The sequence below is a fragment of the Cannabis sativa genome, chromosome 5, assembly GCF_029168945.1.
Source record: "Cannabis sativa cultivar Pink pepper isolate KNU-18-1 chromosome 5, ASM2916894v1, whole genome shotgun sequence".
Classification (NCBI taxonomy): Eukaryota; Viridiplantae; Streptophyta; class Magnoliopsida; order Rosales; family Cannabaceae; genus Cannabis; species Cannabis sativa.
The window spans coordinates 65,178,078-65,202,579 of record NC_083605.1 but is presented as its reverse complement, the minus strand read 5'-3'; the positions used below and the strand labels follow the sequence as shown (position 1 = coordinate 65,202,579).

Sequence of the window (24,502 nt, the reverse complement as noted above, 5' to 3'; positions counted from 1 at the left end):
CATTAGGGTTATAACAATGGACAACTAATGACGTGTCTATATCGTGGAACATAGACTGAGAGTGCAATTCCAAGTTCTAAGTGTGGATTCAATGAGGAATTAATAAGTTAGGGAATTTACTTGGTAAATTCGGTTCGACTTATTGGAAGCTCGGTTATATAGACCCATGGTCCCCATACTAGTTGAGACCATACTGCTTGTAAGACTCAGTTAATTGATTTTAATTAATCAATTATAATTCTAAAAGTTAGACTATGTCTACTTTATGAATTCTCACTAAGTAAGGATGAAATCGTAAATAAAAGGGTTTCTAGGTTTAATTATTAATTAAGAGACTTTGTATGTCTAATTAATAATTATTTTAAATGACAATATTATTTAATAATCTATTTTAGTTATTAAATAATTAGTTTTGGCATTTAAATAGTTAGAATTGGAAAAGTGGCATTTTTGGAGAAATAGAAATAAAATTGAGGAAACTGCAAAATCCAAGTGAGGCCCATAACTCACCATGGCCGGCCACCTTTTTGCTTGTTTCCCAATTATTATTTTCAATTTTAATTGCTATGTAATTGCTAATCAAAGCCTAGCAATAATAGGAAAGTGGTGGATCACACTAAATAAGGCAGTTAATCAATTACACAGTAAAAGAGGAAACTGTTTATTTGGAAAGTTGTGCTCTCCCTTTTCCCTATATATAGCAGCCCTTGTTCTCTTCTCTTCATGCTTCAGAACTCACGAAAATAAGAGAGAAAATTTCGAAATCCTTGTGAGAGAGTAGTGCCCACACACATCAAGTGGTACCTCAATCATAGTATGTAAGACTATGGAAATTCTGCATCAAAGAAGGAGAAAAGAAGATCCAGGTTCAGATCTTGGTGATGCTCTGCTATAGAAATGAATCAAGGGCTAGAGATCTGAACGGAAGGAGTCATAATATTCCGCTGCACCCACTGTAAGGTTTTCTAACTTTATATGTGTTTATTTTCATTGTTTTAGAATTCATATTAGGTTGTTAATCCAACATACTTGTTAGTAAATCTAGATCCTGGTAAAATAATTTCCAACAACTGGCACCAGAGCCATGGTAATGATTTACTTTCATGTAATATGAATTAAAACGATGATTGATATGTTTTTGTGTTGATTTGGATGGTTTCGTGTTTGTTTATGTGTTGTTTGATGAATGTTGATGTTGTACAGTACCTTTTTCCATGAAAATATTTTTTCGATTTTTTAAAATATTTTATTTGGATTCCTTGTGAAAAATTAAGCAATTTTGTTTTTTTACGGAACTCAATTCCGATAAAAATTGAAAAAGTTATGAATTTTGGAAAATCGGGATTCAAGGATGTCGAGTGGGTGCATCGTTGTACACCAGGCACTCAGACAACCAAGGATGTGCGCGCGTGAGCGTGGCCCAAAACCCTGCTAGCGCCGAGTGCCCCTCCTCACGATCCGCGCGCGTATGAGCTGCTAGCAGCCCTCCTGGGCTGCAGATGCAGCCAAACCCAAAGTTGCAATTTTTTTGGGTTTTTCCCCAAAAATCAATTTTTTCATGGGATTGTTTCCCAAAAATTCATTTTTCCAATTTTAAATATTTCTAAATTGAAATATTTTCAATTTTAAATATTTTCAATTTGAAATTTTTCCAATTTTAAATATTTCCTTTTTGGAATATTTCTAATTTTAAATATTTCCTATTATGGTCAGATTTAAAAATTTGTTAACTTCTTTAATATTTATTTATTATCTAATTATAAGATTAGATATTTTGATATTTAAGATATTTTAAATTAAAAGATAACTTTGTCTTTTTATTTAAAATATTTTATTAAAATTATCTTATATGACAAATTAAATAATTAATAAATTTTGAAATTAACATAGATATTTTTATAGATATACTTACCATAATGTTTTTTCAAATTCAAAATTTGTTATTTTGTTAAATATTTAATTATTTATAAATTATAAGTTTAAAAATGATATTTTTTCTATATATATCATTTTTTTTCCTTATTAGAAATTTATAAATCATATCTTAAATATTTAAATAACATAGATATTTTGTAGAGATTTGAATGTTGCTTAATTTGAGATATTTTGACATATAATTATGGTAATTATTATTCATTTATTATTTTATTCCTAAAATAATAATTATCTAACCAAATCTATTTTAAAATTGGTTTATTTTATTAAATTATAAGATCTGAAAGTGATTGAAGATTCTTTCCTTTCAAATCATTGATCTTATTAGATATTTAATTTAATTTGATTCAAATAAACCTAGATATTTTAAAATTAGTTTCCTTTATTTGGTTAGTTTAAGAATAATAATTTAATTATATTAATATCTTATTTTCACATCTGTTACATGGACAATGTTTGTTTATTTTATATTGTTTATTCAATTTTTTTTAAAACAAACCTATTATTTATTTGATCTAAATTGCTATGATTAACTTGTTGACAGATCCAATGATCTGATTTTAATCATAGTCCAATTGTCAATAGATCTTATGAATAATTTGTAACAGGTAAATTTTGTACTTCTTTCATTTGTGTAAACCTAGTAACATGATAGGGCCCATCCAAATCATTTGACCTGTGTGAGCCTATATGTTTACTTTTGGGCTTAGATGCATATAGGAAGCCCATTTAAGTTTTTACTAAGTAAATGGACTAGGTTGCTAAAATAAATTTTGACATAAGGAAATTTATTTAGGTCCAATTAGATTTGTGCTTATTCAATGAATAACAATTGTTTATTTAAAGGTTGAATTCCTCTCTTTTGGGCCTTGTGTGAGAGTTGGGGGCCAATAGAAGTGGATACGACAGACTGAACCCAGCTCCCCCTCACATGAACTACCCCAATTGTGAAGGCCCATTTGCCTTATTTAAATAATTGTATTAGGTTAATTATATTAGTCTAACCTAATTAAAATTGAATTAGCGACATAATTAACTTTTAAAATATATGAAATTTATTTTTCATTCTAATATTTTAAAGTTAATTTTAGAAAAACACTTAGTTAATGATATATATTCTAGATAGTTATTTCTAGTACTAATTATTATTTCTAATATTAAATAGGAAAATATCATTGATTGTGAAATTAATTGTCTCATAATTAATTTTGGTACAATCTAAGTTTAGTATATTTTCCTAGTATTAAACTAGAATTAATAATTAAGTTTCCTCTATACTTAATTATTTATTTCTTGAATTTAATACATTTAATTAAATTGAAAATTTCAATATCTAAGTTGATTTTCATCATGATACTTAAATATTGTTATTTTCATGTTATTTAATTAAAGTTGAAAATTATCTTAAGTTTGGAATCTTATTTCAGAATAACTTAAAGCTGAATAATTTTCAGAATATATTTTATGTTATTTTATTAATCATTTCCCAAAATTTTGAAATTGCATTTCTTTAATGCAGAAATTTCGAATTTTATTTGAAAAATAGATTAAAGTTGAAAATTATTTATTTAATTTTGGACCAACTTAAATCAATGATTTTTCATTTAATGATTAATTAAAATAAATGAACTAAAATATATAATAATTAGAAATTGAATTAATTAGTGTATAAAGTCTAGATAGTTATTATCTGTTTTGCTTGAAGTATTTTTCTAGCGATATTTAATTAAATAGAAAATTAATATTTAAGTTGAGTTTTTAATCATGATACTTAAATATTTGAAATTTTTCTTAGATATTTAATTAAATAGGAAATTATATTTTTTGTTGAAAATTAATTTTTATTCATTTTTGGGCCAACATAAAATTAGAGTAATTTTCCAAGATTTATTTTTATTTTATTCTAAAGCATTTTCGAAAGTTGTATTCTTATACACTTCATTTTTCGAAATGCAATATATATTTATAGAAAATTAAATTTGAGTTGTAAATTAATTTAAATTAATTTTGAAACAACTTAAATTGAATAATTTTCTAAATATTTATGGAAATTATTAATTCACGTTATTTTCATATCCATCTAAGTATAATTTATAAATATTAAATTAAAATTTATATTTGGAATTTTTCATTATAAATTGGAAATTTTAATTAAATAAATATATATTTAAAATAAATTGATTAAAATAAATATTAGAAGAAAATACAACCTTCATTAAATGATGAGCTTTATTATTATAAGGATATTCGATCTCCATTGTTGGTTTTACATAGCTATTGTTTTAGTGAGTAATCCTCCCTAATGGAGGAACGTTCATTAGCAAGTTAGCACCGTTTAATCTCGAAAGATAAGTAATCTTGTAAGTTTTTATATAGTTTTGATCACCCTAATGGTAGCGACTGTATAAGACTTGCAAGAATATGAAACAATGGTGGAAGCTCATAAGATAGAATAGTCTTGACTCTCGCCTAAACGGGACAACGCGGATTGCAATCTTGATCGAATAAAAGGTTGCTAGAATGTTGATCATTTTAGATGAGCTGACAACTCTATTCAATGAATGGTAGCTTTGACTCTCGCCTAAACGGGACACTGATATCAGTTTGTTGAAAACCTTGGAAATTATTTAGGATTGTATGTTTTAGTATTTTCACTTGTCATTCCTACTTACTAGGGTTACTTCCTGAATAACCAAGAAGTAGTTGCCAAAAGTATAGAATCCAGTATCCCAAGAGAGTACACATATAGAGAGGAATTTCACATTATCAAGGATTTTGTGATTAAGGAAGAGTAATGGTGGAGAAGAGGTTGTGTTAAATTCAACCTATCAGATCCTATTACGAGGAGTTTACTACTATTACACTTGATTTGTATATCAAGGTGTTAATGATTATTTGAAATGCACTTTTTGTTTTATATTAGTGCAAGTGGGAGTTTGTTGGGTTTTATGCCCTAAATAAAACTCATTTCAATATAATCATATTTACTTATTAATAAAGATCAGAAATAACATTTTACGTTGCATGGTTCACATGATTTATTTCATGATTATATGTATATAATGTATGAATTCTTTTTAAGTCCAGAACATATGAATTTGTTAAGATTATAGTGTTGTCAGCACAATGGAATATAATCTTAATTATATGTTCAAAAGTTTATTCCCTGATTTGTCAGAATACTGGATTTAGACTGACATGGTATAATCAGCGATAGGTATTCTTACACCTTGGAAAAGTGTTATGTCCTTTTCAGGACATTGGCAAAGTTTACCAGTATCGAATGTATGGAGTATACATCGGAAGGGACCGATATTGAACTTTGATTAGATATATTAAAATTTACCGTAATATCCTATTCAATTCAATATCACCTGTTGATCCTAGATCAAATGATCTTAATCCTGATATGGTTAGGTTCAATCTCAAGAGTGTTACTCGTGTTCTTTGATTTATAAGTTAAGCCTACTTTTGGGTCAGGGTGATATGTACATTTTGGGAACACGGTAATGCAATTGAGTGGTAGCGCTAACATAAATATGGAATCTATAACTTCTATATGGCAAATAGAAAGTAAAGGATGATTTCCTTCGAGCTTAACCAAACGAAGATAAATGGTGGAGATCTCATTTCACTTAGCTGAAATATCATTTATACAGGGTTAAGTGTTTTAAGAATAAGATACATTGAAGGTGTAGCGGTAACAGTAGTGCCTTTTCAGTGTAAATCATCTATATAGAGGATCATTGATCACATTAGGGTTATAACAATGGACAACTAATGATGTGTCTATATCGTGGAACATAGACTGAGAGTGCAATTCCAAGTTTTAAGTGTGGATTCAATGAGGAATTAATAAGTTAGGGAATTTACTTGGTAAATTCGGTTTGACTTATTGGAAGCTCGGTTTTATAGATCCATGGTCCCCATACTAGTTGAGACCATACTGCTTGTAAGACTCAGTTAATTGATTTTAATTAATCAATTATAATTCTAAAAGTTAGACTATGTCTACTTTATGAATTCTCACTAAGTAAGGATGAAATCGTAAATAAAAGGGTTTCTAGGTTTAATTATTAATTAAGAGACTTTGTATGTCTAATTAATAATTATTTTAAATGACAATATTATTTAATAATCTATTTTAGTTATTAAATAATTAGTTTTGGCATTTAAATAGTTAGAATTGGAAAAGTGGCATTTTTGGAGAAATAGAAATAAAATTGAGGAAACTGCAAAATCCAAGTGAGGCCCATAACTCACCATGGCCGGCCACCTTTTTGCTTGTTTCCCAATTATTATTTTCAATTTTAATAGCCATGTAATTGCTAATCAAATCCTAGCAATAATAGGAAAGTGGTGGATCACACTAAATAAGGCAGTTAATCAATTACACAGTAAAAGAGGAAACTGTTTATTTGGAAAGTTGTGCTCTCCCTTTTCCCTATATATAGCAGCCTGTGTTCTATTCTCTTCATGCTTCAGAACTCACGAAAATAAGAGAGAAAAAGAGAGAAAATTTCGAAATCCTTGTGAGAGAGTAGTGCCCACACACATCAAGTGGTACCTCAATCATTGTATGTAAGACTATGGAAATTCTGCATCAAAGAAGGAGAAAAGAAGATCCAGGTTCAGATCTTGGTGATGCTCTGCTACAGAAAGGAATCAAGGGCTAGAGATCTGAACGGAAGGAGTCATAATATTCCGCTGCACCCACTGTAAGGTTTTCTAAACTTTATATGTGTTTATTTTCTTGATGAGAAGGACAATGAGATCTACAAGCTTTCAGCTGAACTCAAAAGAGCTAAACAGGCTTTAGAGTTTATCCCTCCAAGAACGGCTACCATCAATCAAACTCTTCAACTTCAAAAACCTTATGGTGATCGAACCTCTATTGAATACAAGATGCTGTATAAGCAAGGAGATAATTTAGGGGTAGAAGAGTCCACTACACCAGTGATCAACCTGGACAAAAAGGCTGATAAGAAATCATCACTTCCCTAGACACGTGAGTCCTCAGACCCCACTGGAAAATTCCATGTTCCATCTGGACCTACCAATGTGAAGTTAGAAGGAAGAAGGATTTCCTCGAAGAATATATCTCGGATGGAGAGATTCATCCCAGTGTGTCACTTCTGTAACAAGAGGGGTCATATTCGACCTATATGCTATAAGTTGTAGAACAACTTGAAAGCTATGATCAATCGACCTAAGAGTTTTCAAAAACCCAATAAAACTCGAGGGGAAGGATCTCGAAGTGAGTGGAGATTGAGATCTGATCGTGAATCAAATGTTGGGTTGGTGGCTCAAGTTTCACTATCTGCATTTTTTGGAAGGACAGTGGTACTTGGATAGTGGTTGCTCTCAACACATGACTGGCAACAAGAAATTGTTAGTCAATTACAAAGAAGCAAAGGAGGGAGTTGTCACTTTTGGTGATGGAAACAAGGGCCACATTATTGGGAAAGGAGACTTGGTGATGAGTAGAGCTGCACCTCTTACGAAAGTACTGTATGTGAAAGGGCTCAAGGCAAACCTGATACGCATTAGTCAACTTTGTGAAGTTAAATGAATTGGTTCTTTACTCAAATGATAATTGCTCACTTGTTAATTGATTAGGCCACTCATTGTGTTTTCTTTTAACATGTTGAACATGTTAATTCTTGAGATATATCATTTGGCATATTTTTTATTGAAACAAAAATAAATCTCATTTGAAGCATCATTTGTAATATCGTGGTGATTTGATTGTTTTGATTGGTCAATCTCTCATTTGTTTATATCTATTATCCATATGTTTTAGGTCATGTTGTGAGATGGTTTGACTTTCTTCTTTGATGTTGTATTAGATACTTTGGCATTTCTTTGCAATGAGGAGTCTATGTTGCATTTTCTGTCGCCATTCAGGGGGAGCTCTTTGATAAACTTCTAATTTTCTTAGGGGGAGCATTTGGTTTAGGACAATATTATTTTTGGCATGGATTATGCTCAATGAAGGGGGAGAAATACTTATCCTTTGTGTAAACTTTGTGTAAATAGTTGCGTTTGTTGTTTGGTTGTTTAAAGTGTTTGTTATTCTGTTAGTTTAGACTCTCTTACATTTTGATGGTTGTACTTTGTTTTGCTCTGGTATTGTTGTCATTGACCATAATTTGTCAAGGGGGAGATTGTAAGAACCAGTATTTTCTGTAGTGACAAATTATGTCCAGTTGTGTCTGGGATTCGTTGTAATACCCGGAATTAAGAAATGGATTAGCAAAACCCTAACTAGATAATTATGTATAATTGAGGAAATTATATTATTATATAATTTAATATATGTGATTTTATATGAATTTTAATATATTAAAGACCCCGTTGGTGAGCCAGGGGCATTTTGGTAATTATGACCCGAGAAGGGTAAATTGTTGAGATTAAATTAATTACGTGCTTAATAGAACTATATTATTATATAGTATGCCTGTGTTGTCTTTTCAGGTGTGTTCTGACAGGTTAGCACGGTATAGTCACACCCGGGAATTTCGGGCCGAACCGGGTTCGGGCCCGAAATGTAAATTGGATTGATTATTTGGCATTTTATTTGATGAATGATAATCTGAAATTTATTTGAAATTAATTGAGTATGAAATGACTTATTTACCCTTGTGAGGGTGTAGGTGTGAATATTAAACCATGAGGGCATTTTGGTCATTTCACCCCTAATTATTATGTTTGATTAAAATTGATTTTTGATGAAATGAAAAGCAATTTTCTGGTTTTGCTTTCCTCTTGGCCGACCCTTCCCCTCTCTCAAACCCTCTCTTAATTTTCAATTTAAGTTGTGAGAAATAGCTTGATTTTGTGGTGGATTGTGAGGAAAAATTTGTTGGAAGCTTGGAGCTTGTTTGAGCAAGAGATTAAGGTAGCTTTCCATGATCTTAAACTTATTTTAGCTGCTGAATTATTTTGGGAAAAGCATGAATTATGTGATGTTCTCTTGATATGCATGTGTGTGGATTTAAGGGTTTTCATGATAATATATCTTTGTTCATGCTTGAAGGTTGTTGTGGGTGATTTTAGGTTGTGATATTATTGAAAATTATGAGTTAAAATGATTCTTTAGTTGGTCTTTGCAGCTGTGAATTGGTGTAGAGTTTATCCTTGAACTCTAGCTCTTGTATGTGTGTTCATGGAGGAATTTTGCTCAAAGTATTGAGCTTGTGTTTATCTTGCTTAAATCTGAATTTTTGATGTGTTTTAAATCCTTATTATTTGCTAGCTGCTGTAAGTGGGTTAATTGTGAAATTGGTTGTGAAAAGCAAGCTTGAGTTCATGGAACTCAAGCTTGGTGCTTTAATGGCACTTTTTGATTTTTAGTGCAATTGTTGGGTTTAAGTTGTGGAATATGTTTATTATGACATTTATTGATGCTCTGGAAAGTTTGGGAATGTTTGGGGATGATTTGAGTGAGTTTTGGGGGTTTAAAGATTGAGAAATTTCGTGTTCTCTGCCCAGACAACCGGAATTCCGGTTGGTTCATCCGGAATTCCGGTTGGAGTTCATCGGGAAATGCTGAAATTTGTTTTGGCCATAACTTTTGACTCGGGACTCCGTTTGGGACGTTCTTTATACCGTTGGAAAGCTCTTTTTGAGCTCTATGTGATTATCTGTATTTGAAATGCCATGAATTTATTTTATGAATGTGAAATCAGGGGTTAACCCTATTTGTGAAAATCTCAGATTGTGTGTGACTAGGATTACCGGCACCTGGTCAGGAGCACCCGGGGATTTGGAATCTCTACTATTGCAGGACAACAGGTAAGACTGTGATTAGCACGTAGAGTATGCGCAGTGGCGCTTATGTTGAGAATGATATGCATGAATGTTAAGTAATCGGGATTAGGGTTATTACCCTAATAGGAACGGTCTAATAGCCTAGGGTTATTACCCTAGTGATATATGTGTATAAATGCCATGCCATGTTAATTGAAATGAGATTTAAGGATTATGTGCTCAAGGCATAATCAGGTTGGACTCGGTACTCATAACCGAGATGAACCGCTTCTAAGGCCTTAATGTATTTAGACGTGTGAGAGTAACACGTGGGTCTACGTCACGTAGATTTAATTAGATGTGTGAGCGCAACACATAGGTCTACGCCACGTAGACATAAATGGGCATGATGAAATAATGATCAGGTCTGTGCTATACAGACATATGTGAATGAGCATAATATATTTGTTATGATTTATACTGTCTTGCTGGGCTTGGCTCACGGGTGCTCTACTGTGCAGGAAAGGGTAAGCCATTAGTTGATCAGCCATGAGTTTCAGGAGCAGGGCAAAGAATGTACATGTTCATGCCACTTCAGACCAAGCGGGTTATGGGTCTAACAGTGTTGACTTTTGTATTCTGTTTTGCCGCTTAGGTCGGCTAGTAAGAAAGAACTTGTAATAAGTTTGTAAATATTTTTGGGATCCCAACTATTTTGAAAAGTTTAAATATATTACAAGTTTATATTCAGTCTGTTTAATATAAAAGTTTAAATTCTGCGCTATTTTAATTAGTAATCCCGGATAGGGGATTAGGGCTTTATAAGTATTTTGGGTAGCGTGCCTAATTATTTAGGGCGTTACATTCGTAGTGTTTTGTCTGGAGTTCGTACTGTTAGTGTTAGTCCACGTCAGCAAAGATATTTTGGGTTTTATTTGTTCAGATGGTAACAACTGTCTATTTCGGGTTTCTTGGTTTAGCTTGTTGAGAATCATGTGGTTCCATCTCAAAACCAATTGGCTATGAGTGGAGTAGTCCATGTTCTTACATATGGCTCAATTCTCTACCATGTATTCTATCTATGTGGATCAATGTCTACAACATAGCTGGGTATAAATACAACTTCTGGGTATTATGTTGAAGAAATTTTTGATCAGAGATTAGGGATTAGGTTTCTTTCTTCTTGTTTCTTCTTTATGTTCCATGGCAAGTGATCTTTGAGCTTGGAGGTATTAATCCAAAGTTGCAGATCAGAGCTTGAAGATGTTGAGTTCAGACTGAAGGAATTTCAGTATCATCTTCATCACCAGATCTAAAGGGAGTTCAGATTGAAGAAGTGTTGAAGAGAGCTCATCATTCACACAAGGGGATCTTGTGTCTCCAATCAAGGGTCTTGGTTGGTATGGGTATAGATTCACTGTATTTTGTAAAAGAGTGTATTGTTTACAATATTGTTAGTTCTTGTAAGATACATCTTTGAATATAGTGAAAGTTATTACTCTGGTTCGGGGAACCCAAGCATTAGCCGCCTAGAATGAGTTTCTAGGGCGGGTGAAACTTGTAAAATTCTGGTGTTGAATCTTTGATTTTGTTTTTTATATTCAAGCTTAAATCAAGATAAAATCAATCTAAATATGAGAAAGATAGGTTAGACAAGAACTTAGGGCTTACAGAGTTCACGGGTTTTGGGTTTAAAAAAACGAAACTGAACCCGAACCTGAATAGGGGTCGGGTTAGCGAATTTCGGTTGGCTGGGTTGACCTGGTCAAATCGGTCAACTCTTTAAGAAAATTAATATTTTATTCAAATAATTATTTCTTTTATTTTTTTTTATTTATTAAATTAAACATATATAATATAATAACTTGTTCATCAAATCAACTATTGAAGAAAAGAAGCATTAATCAATCTAACCAACAAACAACTTGTTCATCAAATCAAACTTCATCTTCATGTTCATGAATCATGATAAAAGTAAAAACTAAAATATTTCAAAATACATCCATATCTATAGTAAAAGGTAAAGGGAAGTTTAGGGTTTATTAGTTTTTAGATTTTTATTTTTAATTATTTTTATTTTTTAATTAATATATAATATGTAATAAGAAAATAAAAAAAATATATATATAATATATGAAATATGCGGGTTGGGGTTCAGCCTGAAACTCGGTGGTCCTAAAAGTTAACCCGTGAACCCGTCCGAAGGCATCGGGTTGAACTTGACCCGCCCGAATATTTTTTTTTTAAAAGAAAATTGCGGGTTGACCGGGCCAGGTCCGGGCAGGTTGCCCAGGTCCGGGTCGAACCCGCTCAAAATGTTTAGTCCTACATAATTCTTGATACAATTTCGTATTTTTTGATCTTCTTGTAGATCCTTAGAATAATTTTTTGTGCAAACCAAAGAGAACGATGACATTGGGTTGCACCAAGTCTGAAATCAAATGGATTTATTTTTTGTCCCACAATCCCCACTAGTATTACATCCGCTTTTTTATTAATGGGAATTCTAGGTGTTTGTTTATATGGTTCTAATGAACCAACATTAAATTTTAAAACATCAACTAATCAATCGTATCCTGTAGCACTCGAAATGCTATTCTATATTAGATTTTTATTGCTTTTGCTGTCAAATTACCGATTACACCCTTACATACATGGTTACCGGACACTCATAAAGAGGCATCGGTTCAGGTACAAGATACTATCATTATCACCTGGACAATTAGACATCCAACCCGTAATCACAATGATCCAATTGCAAGAGCGGAGCTCTATAAATGTCGAATAAATCTATCGGATAAGGGTTTCTTGTTGAAAGATCTGAAATCGTATAAAAAATGATTTAATCCGAATCCGATATAAATATTCAAAAGTAGGGAATGTCATTTTCGTAGACATGAAATTTATTATAAGAGGAAAATCCGTTGACTTTAAAAATCATGAGGGTTCAAGTCTCTCTATCCCCAAAAATGCCAAATGATTCCCTAATTATTTATCCTCTCATTCTGTTAGTGATTTCTAATTTGTTATGTTTCTCGTTCATATTGCACACCATCATTTAGCTATTGTAATTCTTTTTCTAGTAGCGGGTCACATGTATAGGACCAATTGCGACATTGGTCATGGCATAAAAGATATTTTAAAGCCTCATAAAGGTCTATTTACGGCCAGGATCGTGATTTTAGAGTTATTATTTTTTTAAAATTATGTGATATTTGTGTTTAAAAAAATGTACAAAAAAAAAGTGATTTTAGAGATTATTAAAAAAATAATAATAATAAAGTGTCTGTCACTATTTTTTATCTTTTATTTATATATAATATACTAGCAAAAAACTACGTGCGAGGCACGTATACTAAATTTATGCTAGTTTTTTTCTATGTTATTTGAAAGTGATACAATTAAAAATTAAAGAAAAAATATTATTAATTATTAGGTGAGATTAGTATTATGTGTATCTAAATATTATATTTAATAATGTTGTCAATTAAAAGTGAATACTGAATGCAATATATTAGTGTTTAAGAAAACTTGATGATTTAAATATGTTCTTAAGTTAATCCAAAAATAAATTAAAAATTGATGTTCCAATACTTAAAGAAACATTACTTAAATGGGTGTAAGATAAAAAGAAAATTAAAAATCAATCTCTAAATTACTGATAATTGAAGATAGCATTTGTCTAAAAATTGTAGATAAGAAAACTAATGATAGTCATTGGTGGATTTCAATCTTCATTTGCTTCGATAGAGACAATAGTGTAATTTTTGTATTTTGCATTTCTCATTCTAGCCGGGTCCGCATATATCTGGATTGTCCATTTTTTCGTTGATAAATTGAATATGGTAGTGTCGACAAAAAGTGAAAACCATGTTTAACAAAAAGTACAAAATACTATTAAATTATTTTAAAGCACTATATTTTATTAAAATAAAACTTATGCGATTAAAATTTCATATTTATCTTTACTCAAAAAGAAAAAAAATGATAAAAAAAAATGAAAAGTTTCTATTATTATCTCCACTCGCTTTCTAGATGTGAATAATGGTCTCTTCTTTCTTCCATATTCTTCTTTATTTTTTGTATATTGTGTTTGCAACATATATGTAAATTATTACGTAACTTTAAAAAACTTTGCTCCTGGAAACTAATGCATATGCCGAGCACTTAGAATCATTTATTAGCTGTAAACTTTGTTGGGTTTTTTTCGCCATTGATGCTTGGTTTTGTGAACTTTGATAAAAGTCATGCTTCTTTTTTATTATTATTATTACTTATATATTTTGTTATTAAGTTATGAAGAAGAAAAAAGTGAAGTGCGGATTGGAATATTATGTGTGATCTCATGGGAATGTTCAAATTGTAAAAGGAAAAGGAATACAATGAATAATTAAAGAAAACCTAATCGTAGATGTACAACAGCAAAAACCCAATCATATATTTTTTTTTTTTTTGAATTTAATGAGATTTATTTTATTATATATAAATGAAAAGTGACCCATAGATTTCTCATAAACTATTTTATTTTTCTAATAAACCATTTTATTTTTAATATAAATAAAAAGTAATAGCGAATGCAGTATATTAGTGTTTAAAAAAGCTTGATAATTTAAATATGTTCTTAGGTTAATCCAAAAATAAACTAAAAATTGATGTTCAAATACTTAAGGAAACACAATGTGTGTAAAATAAAAAGAAAATTAAAAATTAATCTCTAAATTATTGATAATTGAAGATAACATTTGCTTCGACAGAGACAATAGTATAATTTTTTATTTTGCACTTTCCATTCTAACCGAGTCTGCATATAACTGGATTGTTCATTTTTTTTGTGTATAAATCGAATATGGTAGTGTCAACAAAGCGGCGATGTTCCTGCAAATAGTTATTTATTTTCATTTAAGATGATTAGACATGGTGTGCATAATTAATTTAATTAAAAAAATTTACTTATGAAAGACAAGTAAAGTTATTTTATTTTTTTAAAACTACACCTCTGCAGTATAATCCATTAATTGGACACCAGTACACGAAAATATTTTTTCCAGTGAAAAAAAAATAATTAGAAAATTAATTTTCTTTTTTCTTAAGATAAAACGAAATTAGGGTAAGTAATTTTTTTTGTTTTGATATTATTTTTATAATATTTTTTAAGATCATCAAAAAAAAGTTTTAAAAAATATCAGTGTATATTTTTGTAAAGGATAATTTTATGATTTTTTTGACTCATGTGGACCCAACGCGCATGGATAATTCAGTTTTTTTTTTCTTTTTGTTATTTCATATTAGAGAGTGAAAAAAAGCTATATATTATTTCAAAAAAAAAAAAAGTTATATATTATATTTATTAACTATCCTTTCGAAGATAGAAAAGAAAAAAGGACTGTATATGAATATACTGCATAGTAAAACACATTAAGCTAATTAAACGTATTCTTTATAAGATCAAATTTTTAACATAATCCAAATATAGAATATAACAACCTATTTTTTGATGTGAAGGTTAAACATAACAAATGGCATAGTTTAGTCTCCGTATAACACAACAGCGATGTGAGCTCATTAATTTTGATAGAAACAATGCAGATTTGAAAAGATTCAATAAGGAGACAAAAATCCCAAAATGTTAGAAAATAAAAAATTAATCTTAAAAATTGGGGGATGATTTGGTAAAAAAAAAATCCATTTATAATTCGTTCTTTTCCTGATCTTTCTCAACAAACTAATTGTATATGCGGTTTAAGGATCAATTTATTTTATATATATATATTTTTAATTTCTAGAGTTATAGTTGTGATTATATGTAGAGTATTATTAATAATTATTATATTTATATTAATGTATTTTTTTTTTATTAATGCAATGTTTATAAAAAAGTGTTCAAAGTAAACAATGTGGTATCAAAAAAATAATGTTATTATTATTATTTAAAATAAATCAAGTAATTTAGTAATTATTATTTCTATACATAAAATTAGAAAGAAAAAAAATAAGTTTAAGAACATATTTCTTTTTACGATAGGAAATTTGTTGTTATCTAATAATTAGTATTTTGAATATATATAGTATTAATATTGGGATATATAATATGTATGATATACGATATTTTTTTATATATTAATAAGATTTTTTTTATTTGAATGGAGGATGATAGTTTACAGTTGTTTGAGTTTTTCTTTATTTAATAATTTATTTTAAAATTTTATTATATATATATATATCTCTTTTGAAAGCAAGAATTTTATCATATAAAATAGGATATAATAAAATAAAATATATTATTTATGGAGAAGGTTTCAATGGTTACATTAATAGTTACATTTTTTTAGCTATTAAATTAATATTGAATGGTTGTAATTAATTTAAAAATTAAATAAAAATAAATAATAATTAACTTATAACCTAAAAGTCACCTAATAATTTATTTTCTTATAAATTTTTAATGAAGATTAATTATATTTTAAAATAAATTTAATTATAAGTATTAATTAATTTTTATAATTTATTATTAAATAAAAATATTTTAGCAATTTTTTTGCCTTTAAATTATTAAAATTTTTATAGCAAAATTCTTTATAATTTAAAATTACACACGTATAATTTCATAATTAAAATTTTATTATACTTATAGCTTTAATTTAAAATTGTTACACTTAATTATTTATTTTTTTATTTAAATATTTAAAAAGTAAAATAGGTTGAATGTATTTTTCAAAAAAAAAAAAAAAAAAAAGGGAATTACCCCATATACTATTTTTTTAACTTTTTTTTTTTTCAAATTTACAGTTTGGGTTTCTAAAGTGGTTGCAGCGCTAGTTGGAGTAGAGGTTTCTATACGATTTTTTAGTGGTTGCAGCGCTAGTTGCAGTAGGGGTTTCTATACGATTTTTTATTGCAATTTAGGTTGCAGCGCTAGTTGCAATAGGGGTTTCTATGTAGAATTCCGTAAAAATGTAAAAAAAAAAAAATTGTTTTGAAGTGTAAAAATGAAAAAATCCTAAAAAAAATGGCTAAACTCTTCCATCTTTTGTTTTTTTTTTTTAATAATGAGTCATTTACTCAAAAAAAATCAAACTAGAATAAAAACAAAATTAAGCTCCCCTAGAAAACAAAACAATCTCAAACTCAAATAGAAAAGCTCATACTTGGCTCTTCTAGTTATAAAAAAAATAATTTAATATTATTTAAAAATTTATTATACAAGAAGAGAATTCTAATTTATGTAAAAAGAAGTTTAATTTTTGTAAAAATAAAAATAAAGTTTCATTGTAAATATTATAATTAAATGACTTAACTGTTAAAGTAATTATAGTAGAGATTTATATAAAAAACTTATTTATAATTATTAATTGCTAAAAGAAGTCTTGTTAAATATTTCATTAATTGATTTTAGAAAATAATTAATTGATTCTAAAAAAAATGAAATTTTACCTGTTGGTAACCTATTATTACAGGTAAGAAAAAATATAACTATGATGGTTACATCGTTTTCGTTATGAGAACGCTTGATCTCGAGAACCCATTTGTGCACAAATTGTAAAAGATTGCTGGGATATGCACAGGCACCTATCCCGCTTTGATAAAATAAAAATTTGTGGGGATAATTTGACAAAGTGGGGTTCGGATCTCACTGGTAATTTCAAGAGTCGTATTTCTTCCTGTAAAAAGAAAATGGCACAACTGAAGCAGCACCATAATTTTCTCCTATATGTCGAGTTTGTTAATGAACAAAATAATTACTTTGAACTCTTAGCTAAACAAGAGATCTATTGGAAACAGAGGTCGAAGCAATTTTGGTTACACAACGGGGACAAAAACACCAAATACTTTCATGCCACTGCTAGTGACAGAAAAAGGAACAATCAAATTTTGCACTTAAAAAATTCTGATGGAGCTTGGACTGATTGGGGAAACGGCCTTGACCAGGTTATTACCTCTTACTTTTCAGATTTATTTACTACTAATTGTTCCTTGCAAAATATCATTGCCACTGATGTCAGATGCTCTGTAACCAATGCACAAATTGAAGAACTTTTGAAACCAGTTGCCAAAGAAGAAATTAAAATGGCCCTATTCCAGATGCATCCAAACAAAGCACCCGGCCCTGATGGAATGGGTCCGGGATTTTTTCAGAATCATTGGGACATTGTGAGAGCAGATTTGGTTAAGCTTGTTACTGATTTCTTTGATATCGACTGTTTTCAGCGGGAGTTGAATGAAACAAACCTGGTTATGATCCCTAAGAAGAAGAATTTTGTGACAGTTAGTAGTCCCGTGATCCGTAAGGGGAAATACCGGGTAAGTTGTGCAATCCCACATCGCCTGGGGAAGGTCAAGTGGGATGATTCTGAGACTGTGTAGGTATGGGACTACACAGTTGAAGAGGGCTTAAATGGATTGATTGGTACTACCTATGTCAACAAGGTGCATCTTGTTTTTCGGTAGCCCATCTCGAAAGAACTCCACAGTTAAGCGTGCTTGGCTTGGAGCAATTTCAAGGATGGGTGACCTCCTGGGAAGTTTTCCCAGGAAGCGTGTGAGTGAGGACAAAGCACGCTGGAAACACTCGTGTTGGTCTGTAGGGTCAGTCATCAGTCCATGAAGTAGCCAGAGTGACGTACTCGTGTATAAGAGCCATTCATTTCGTGGGTGTAAGGACCCAATGGAGGCTTGAAGCGGGGACGTTACAAATGGTATCAGAGCCTTGACCCAGCCGGAAGTGTGGTCGACGAGGACGTCGGACCCCGTAAGGGGGGGTGATTGTGACAGTCAGTAGTCCCGTGATCCGTAAGGGGAAATACCAGGTAAGCTGTGCAATCCCACATCGCCTGGGGAAGGTCAAGTGGGATGATTCTGAGACTGTGTAGGTATGGGACTACACAGTTGAAGAGGGCTTAAATGGATTGATTGGTACTACCTATGTCAACAAGGTGCATCTTGTTTTTCGGTAGCCCATCTCGAAAGAACTCCACAGTTAAGCGTGCTTGGCTTGGAGCAATTTCAAGGATGGGTGACCTCCTGGGAAGTTTTCCCAGGAAGCGTGTGAGTGAGGACAAAGCACGCTGGAAACACTTGTGTTGGTCTGTAGGGTCAGTCATCAGTCCATGAAGTAGCCAGAGTGACGTACTCGTGTATAAGAGCCATTCATTTCGTGGGTGTAAGGACCCAATGGAGGCTTGAAGCGGGGACGTTACAAATTTCACCTCCATGGGTGATCTACGACCAATTGCCCTTTGTAATGTTGCTTATAAGGTGCTCTCAAAAGTTGTTGCTAACCATATGAAAAGCCTTATAGACATTGTTATTTTTGATACCCAAAGCGCTTTCATCCCTGGACATCTCATTTCAGATAATGCTATGGTGGCGTTTGAAGTAATGCATTATCTTAAGAGGAAGACTAAAGGCAAAAAAGGTTTTATGGCTCTCAAGCAGATATGAGCAAGGCCTATGACCGTGTGGAGTGGGATTATCTTAGGCTCGTTATGGCTCATATGGATTTCGCTGAGAGATGGATTAATCTAATTATGGCATGTGTCTCTTTGGTTAGTTATACTGTTATTCATGGAAGCCATACTATGGGTCCAATCATTCCTTCGAGAGGTATTCGGCAGGGTGACCCTCTTTCGACATATCTTTTCATCATCTGTGTCGAAGGTCTTTCTTCACTTATCAAGAAGTTTGAACCTCAACGACTTTTACAATGATGCAAGGTGGCTCATGGGACACCACCTATCACTCATATGTTCTTTGCAAACGATAGCTATTTGTTTTGTCAATCAACTACTAGTGCTGCCGGCAGTGTCTCAAACTTGCTCAATAAATTTGAAACTGCATCTGGACAAAAGGTGAACTTTTCTTAGTCTACTGTGTTCTTCAGTCCTAAATGTGTCCTGCAACTCGTGCCTAGATTTGTGATATTCTCCAAATGCCTATCTGGGACTCCCAAACATTATTGGGAGAAACAAAAATGTTGTACTAGAATTTCTAAAGACCAAGGTAATTGCAAGAATTAATAATTGGGATGTAAAACTTCTTTCTCGTGCCGGCAAAGAAATTCTCTTGAAAACTGTTGTCCAATCGCTCCCCACATATGCTATGAGTGTTTTCCTCCTTCCACTTGGCATATGTAATGAAATTGAAAAACTTATGGCCCGGTTTTGGTGGAAGACATCTTTTAGTAAAGGGAAAGGTATTATTTGGAGGTCTTGGATCGTATGGCTGCTCATAAATATGATGATGGCATGTGTTTTCAGCACTTGCATGATTTAAACATTGCCATGCTCGCTAAACAAGGTTGGCGTCTACTTTGCAATCCATATACTCTTGTTGGAAAAGTCTATAAAGCTAGATACTTTCCCCACTCTGATTTCTTGTCAGCAGAGCTAGGAAGTAACCCAAGCTTTGTCTGGAGAGGTATTTAGACTACCCAATCTCTACTCCGTTTGGGTGTCAAAAGAATAATCAGATCAGGGGACACAGTAAGCATACTAAACCACCCATAGCTACCTGTACAGGATAACCCATATGTTTCAACAATACACCCTGGTTTAATGAACCAACATGTTAGCTCCCTTTTTCATGTGCATAGCAACTCTTGGGACTATGACCTTTATACGAGATATGTTCAATAATCGAGATTCTGATATTATTTTAGGCATCCCACTAAGATCAAATGTCTCCATTGATACATGGTCTTGGGAGGGGAAAAGAATGGGCAAGTTCTCGGTCAAAAGGGCTTATAACATGCTTCAACAACAAAAGCGTATTGAAGAGATGGTTGCAAACTCAGACTTCTAGCGGCAACTATGGCAATTGAAGGTTCCCCCAAAAGTTAAAAACTTTTTGTGGAGAGTCGTTACAGGTACATTACCAACTTGTGTCCAACTAGTGATTAAGCATGTCGATATTTCAGTCACTTGCCCTGTCTGTAATCTACAACCTGAAACCATCACCCATGTCCTCATCTCTTGCCCGTTTGCATTTGATTGTTGGAGTCAATGTGCAACTCCAGTAGTTTTTGATCTTGGCGGTTCTTTCGGCAATTGGTTGGAGACCATCTTTAAGCAAGCTGAAGCTGATATGATTTGTCTTATTGCCATGTATAGCTGGGCAATCTGGAAGGCTAGGAACAAGGTTGTTTGGAAAAAGAAACACTCCTCTATTAATGACGTGCTTACTTCTACACAAGTAGCTCTTGATCACTGGAATAAAGCTCAGGATAAAATTTCGTTGTCATCAATCTGTCTGGAAAATATTGGTGATGGCGCTGAGTCATGGATTAAACCTGCAGAAAACACAATCAAGATTAATGTAGATGCATCACTCTTTGATAGCGACAATAAGTATGGTTTCAGAATTGTTGCCCGAAACCATCTTGGTCACCTTGTTGCAGCAAGGGCCGGTTGCTATGGTGGAAGATATGCAACTAAAGTCATTGAAGCCATGGGGATTAAAGAAGCTCTCAGTTGGGTAAAGACCAATAATTGACAACATGTTCAAATTGAAACAACAATCTTGTTTCTGTACAAGCTATTCGAAGCAACCAAGCAATGAAGTCCACTTTCGGCCTTTTAATCAAAGACTGCCAACTTTTGTTATCTATCCTCCCAAATGTTAATTTATTTTTCATTAGACGATCAGCAAACTGAGTAGCACATTATGTTGTTAGACATTCTCGTTATCAATCTGATTGTAGCATTTCTGATATTTCAATTTGTAGTAAACTCTTACATATTTTGTGTTCAGAATGCTAATTTATTCAATAAAATTGATATTTCATCTCAAAAAAAAAGTCATCACCACTATTTTTGAAGAATAAAATGGAGAAGCTGATCATACTGCTATAAAGTTAATAACATTTGACAAGTTTCCGAATTATGAGATAAAAAGTAAATATTTAGTTTGAATAAAATAATAAATTGACGACTATCAAAATTTACTAATTTATACCCACAGCCACAACTACTATTGACTACTCACAGTTCATTCATACATGTACATCAACCTCTTTTCTTCTATTCAAATAAATAAATAAACAAATCCTTGAAACCCCAACTTTCAGTTCCATTTCAACAAAAAATATCAGTTATATATGTGTATAAATATATATATTCAACTTCACCCATTAAGCCACTAACGAAAATCTCCTGGCTGAAGAATTCTCCATGGCTGAAGTGAACAAATAAGGGTAATCCAATGTGAATTCTCCATGCCTTGAATATCTGAATCTGAGTATGTTTATGTACCAACATGAATGAAGAACTACAAACCAAACTATACTGTTTGCCCTTTGTTAATTGTCATACTGGTTGGAGTGAACTTAACTCCGGCTTTATTGGATATTCAAGACCCCGAAGCGCTGGTATTTGTCTTGAATCCTCTTCTGAATAGGCAGGGATGAACCAATATCTCTTATCGGTCCCGAACACCTGAAATGAACAAGACTCAATATCTCAACCAACCTTCACACTCTAGATCATTCCTATCCTATGTTATGCAGAGATTTGGATTAAAAAGGTTATGGACCACGTGAAAAATGGAGGCAGGAGCTAACCTGTTCGAAGTTGTTTCTCCGCCCAAGGTCGTAATGCCATTTAGAAGTTCTTCTCTTTTCATAAGCCTGATCAAAAAAGCAAGTCAGAAGCTTGATTCTATGAAAAATAAGGAGGATGGCAAGTAGTGAAAGCGATCACCTCAATCGTGGTGGTGTTGCCTGCGACCAATGATAAGTGCATGATGAAGAAACCCAGAACACTAAGCGAAAATGCAAAGTTCAATACTGCATTGGTTGAAAAGATCGATGTGAGTCAGAGGAAAGTAAGATAGAACGATAGTTACATGAACATAAATGATTTTTATCAGAGAATATAACTCACTGAATGTTATAAAAGTGGCTGCAAGGGTGCCTGCTGTTCCACCAATCTCACCATCAGTAAAAAATGCTATAAAATACGGCAATAATGATAGACTGACTATAGTTGTCTCAAGAAATGTGTAAAACTGCATCAAGATTGAGCTAGAATGAGTAAATTTCTTATTCAAATATTCTCTTCATGGATTACTACTGAACAATAAAAAAGCTTAAACGCAACTAAACAACATTATCCCCATGGAACTCAATACAAAAGGAAATTGTGACAAGTTCCGGCTACATCATCACATCAAATGTGCTAAATAAATTATTTGCGAAATCTAAACTTTTCTTTAACACAAATGCATGACATGACAATCCTAACAAGACCACACAGAAGGATGACAAATTATTCCAAACATAAAAGAACATCCGGAAGGAAATTAGAGTGCATATATCAATTTCAACAAGTTCAAAACAGTGAAAAACTTATGTCTGCCACAAAATTTAAAACATAATGAATATTAAACATACCAGGAAAAGTAGAAAGTACTTATAATTTAACGCTCCAACACAATTGACAACCCACAAGCAGTGATGATCCATTTTGAGTATACACCTTCCACCTACAACAGATGCAAAATTTAATCTTTCTTCATTGATAAACAATAATATAAAAGGTAAAACTGAACAGACAAATAAAAATCAGTTCAAAGAACTCACAGACAGAACAGTGATGGCATCGTGGCGGTTTAAACTGGTTGCACTTTCGGCAAAATCGTACTGTTTGATTGTTTATATCACTTAATTGGTTAGATGCTAAAGCTGAAGCATCATACTGAGCTTCCACCAAAGAGTCCGCCTCGCCTCTTTCCTCATCCATTACAGGTTTCCAGTCGGGTGGAACACCACCAGGGTCAGTAATAACAACAGCAAAATAGCTCCACAATAGCATCACCAGCTACATAACATAGCCAAAACACAGTCTCGTGTTAAAAATATGGACACTAAGAACAAGAGTGAGTCTTAACAATCTGATTTCAACAAGCAATCAAACTACCAAACAATAATGATTTCAATTCAACAAGTAATCACATAAATTGAAATAAATTTTCATTACTCATTAGGTATACTAAGTTCAGTTCTATTCTATGCCAAAAAAAAAAAAAAAGGTTCAGTTCTATTCTTTTCATTTTAGGCATAACCCAATACCCAATTCATAGAATAGCACGAACAACAAACTTTTACTTTCCAATTTCTATACCTACACTGCACACTACACTACCCTTCAAAAGCTCAACCTAACATAGTCAAAGGAAACTTTTAAACCTAAAAAGCTATGACATTTAAGCTAAATTTTACTAATGGATCAATAAAACAGAAAGAAAGAGAGAGAAGGGGCTGTTACCAGAGCATGGAAAAGGAGCAAGACAAGTATAGCGACAAGAGAATGAACGCCACCGAGAAAGAGAGCGGGACCGTAATTTGTTAAAACGACGACGTAATAAGTTAGACTAATGATTCCGAGAACGAAGAAGATCATGATGGAGCCGAGCGCTCGCAGGGCGCTGCAGAACTTGAAGACGTTCCACGCCATTGATCTCTGCTCCGAAGAAGATGACAATCATAAAAATCAGAAAATTGCAATGGGTTTAGGGTCCTTTTTTCAGCACCTTTTAATTAAAAAATTTTGGATTAATTATAATTTTTTTTTTTTTTTGAAAGAGGATTAATTATAATTAAAGTATAATGTTTTTAATCATAATTTGTATTTATTTCTTTTGAGATAAAATATTGTTATCATAATCTTATTCGTTTTTAGGAATAATTATTTTATTTTTAAATTCATTTTTCACTATTGGAGATTAAATGTAATTTTTAAATAAGAAACCAATTTAGTTTTATCAAAAATCTAGATTAATATAATATAAGCAAAAAAAAATTTATTAACAATATAAGTATAAG

At 31.8% G+C, this 24,502-nt stretch overlaps 1 protein-coding gene across 1 annotated transcript; it reads right to left on the bottom strand.

Moving 5' to 3' along the window:
- Window positions 1–21,613: 21,613 nt before the first annotated feature.
- On the bottom strand, window positions 21,614–24,278 carry LOC115717604 (probable protein S-acyltransferase 14). Its single transcript, XM_030646588.2, has 7 exons — window positions 23,946–24,278; window positions 23,261–23,498; window positions 23,072–23,163; window positions 22,563–22,686; window positions 22,380–22,465; window positions 22,241–22,306; window positions 21,614–22,115 (listed from the first exon to the last, which is right to left on the bottom strand). The coding sequence occupies exons 1-7, from the start codon at window positions 24,132–24,134 to the stop codon at window positions 21,987–21,989; spliced, it is 924 nt and encodes a 307-aa protein (XP_030502448.1). The 5' UTR covers window positions 24,135–24,278; the 3' UTR covers window positions 21,614–21,986.
- Between the last annotated feature and the right edge of the window lie 224 nt (window positions 24,279–24,502).

Coding starts and splice junctions, on each gene's coding strand:
- LOC115717604 (XM_030646588.2), bottom strand. CDS start 24,134: ATGGCGTGGAACGTCTTCAAGTTCTGCAGCGCCCTGCGAGCGCTCGGC. Junction 23,164..23,260: donor ATGCCATCACTGTTCTGTCT/GTGAGTTCTTTG, acceptor CATCTGTTGTAG/GTGGAAGGTGTATACTCAAA. Junction 22,687..23,071: donor AGTACTTTCTACTTTTCCTG/GTATGTTTAATA, acceptor ATCTTGATGCAG/TTTTACACATTTCTTGAGAC.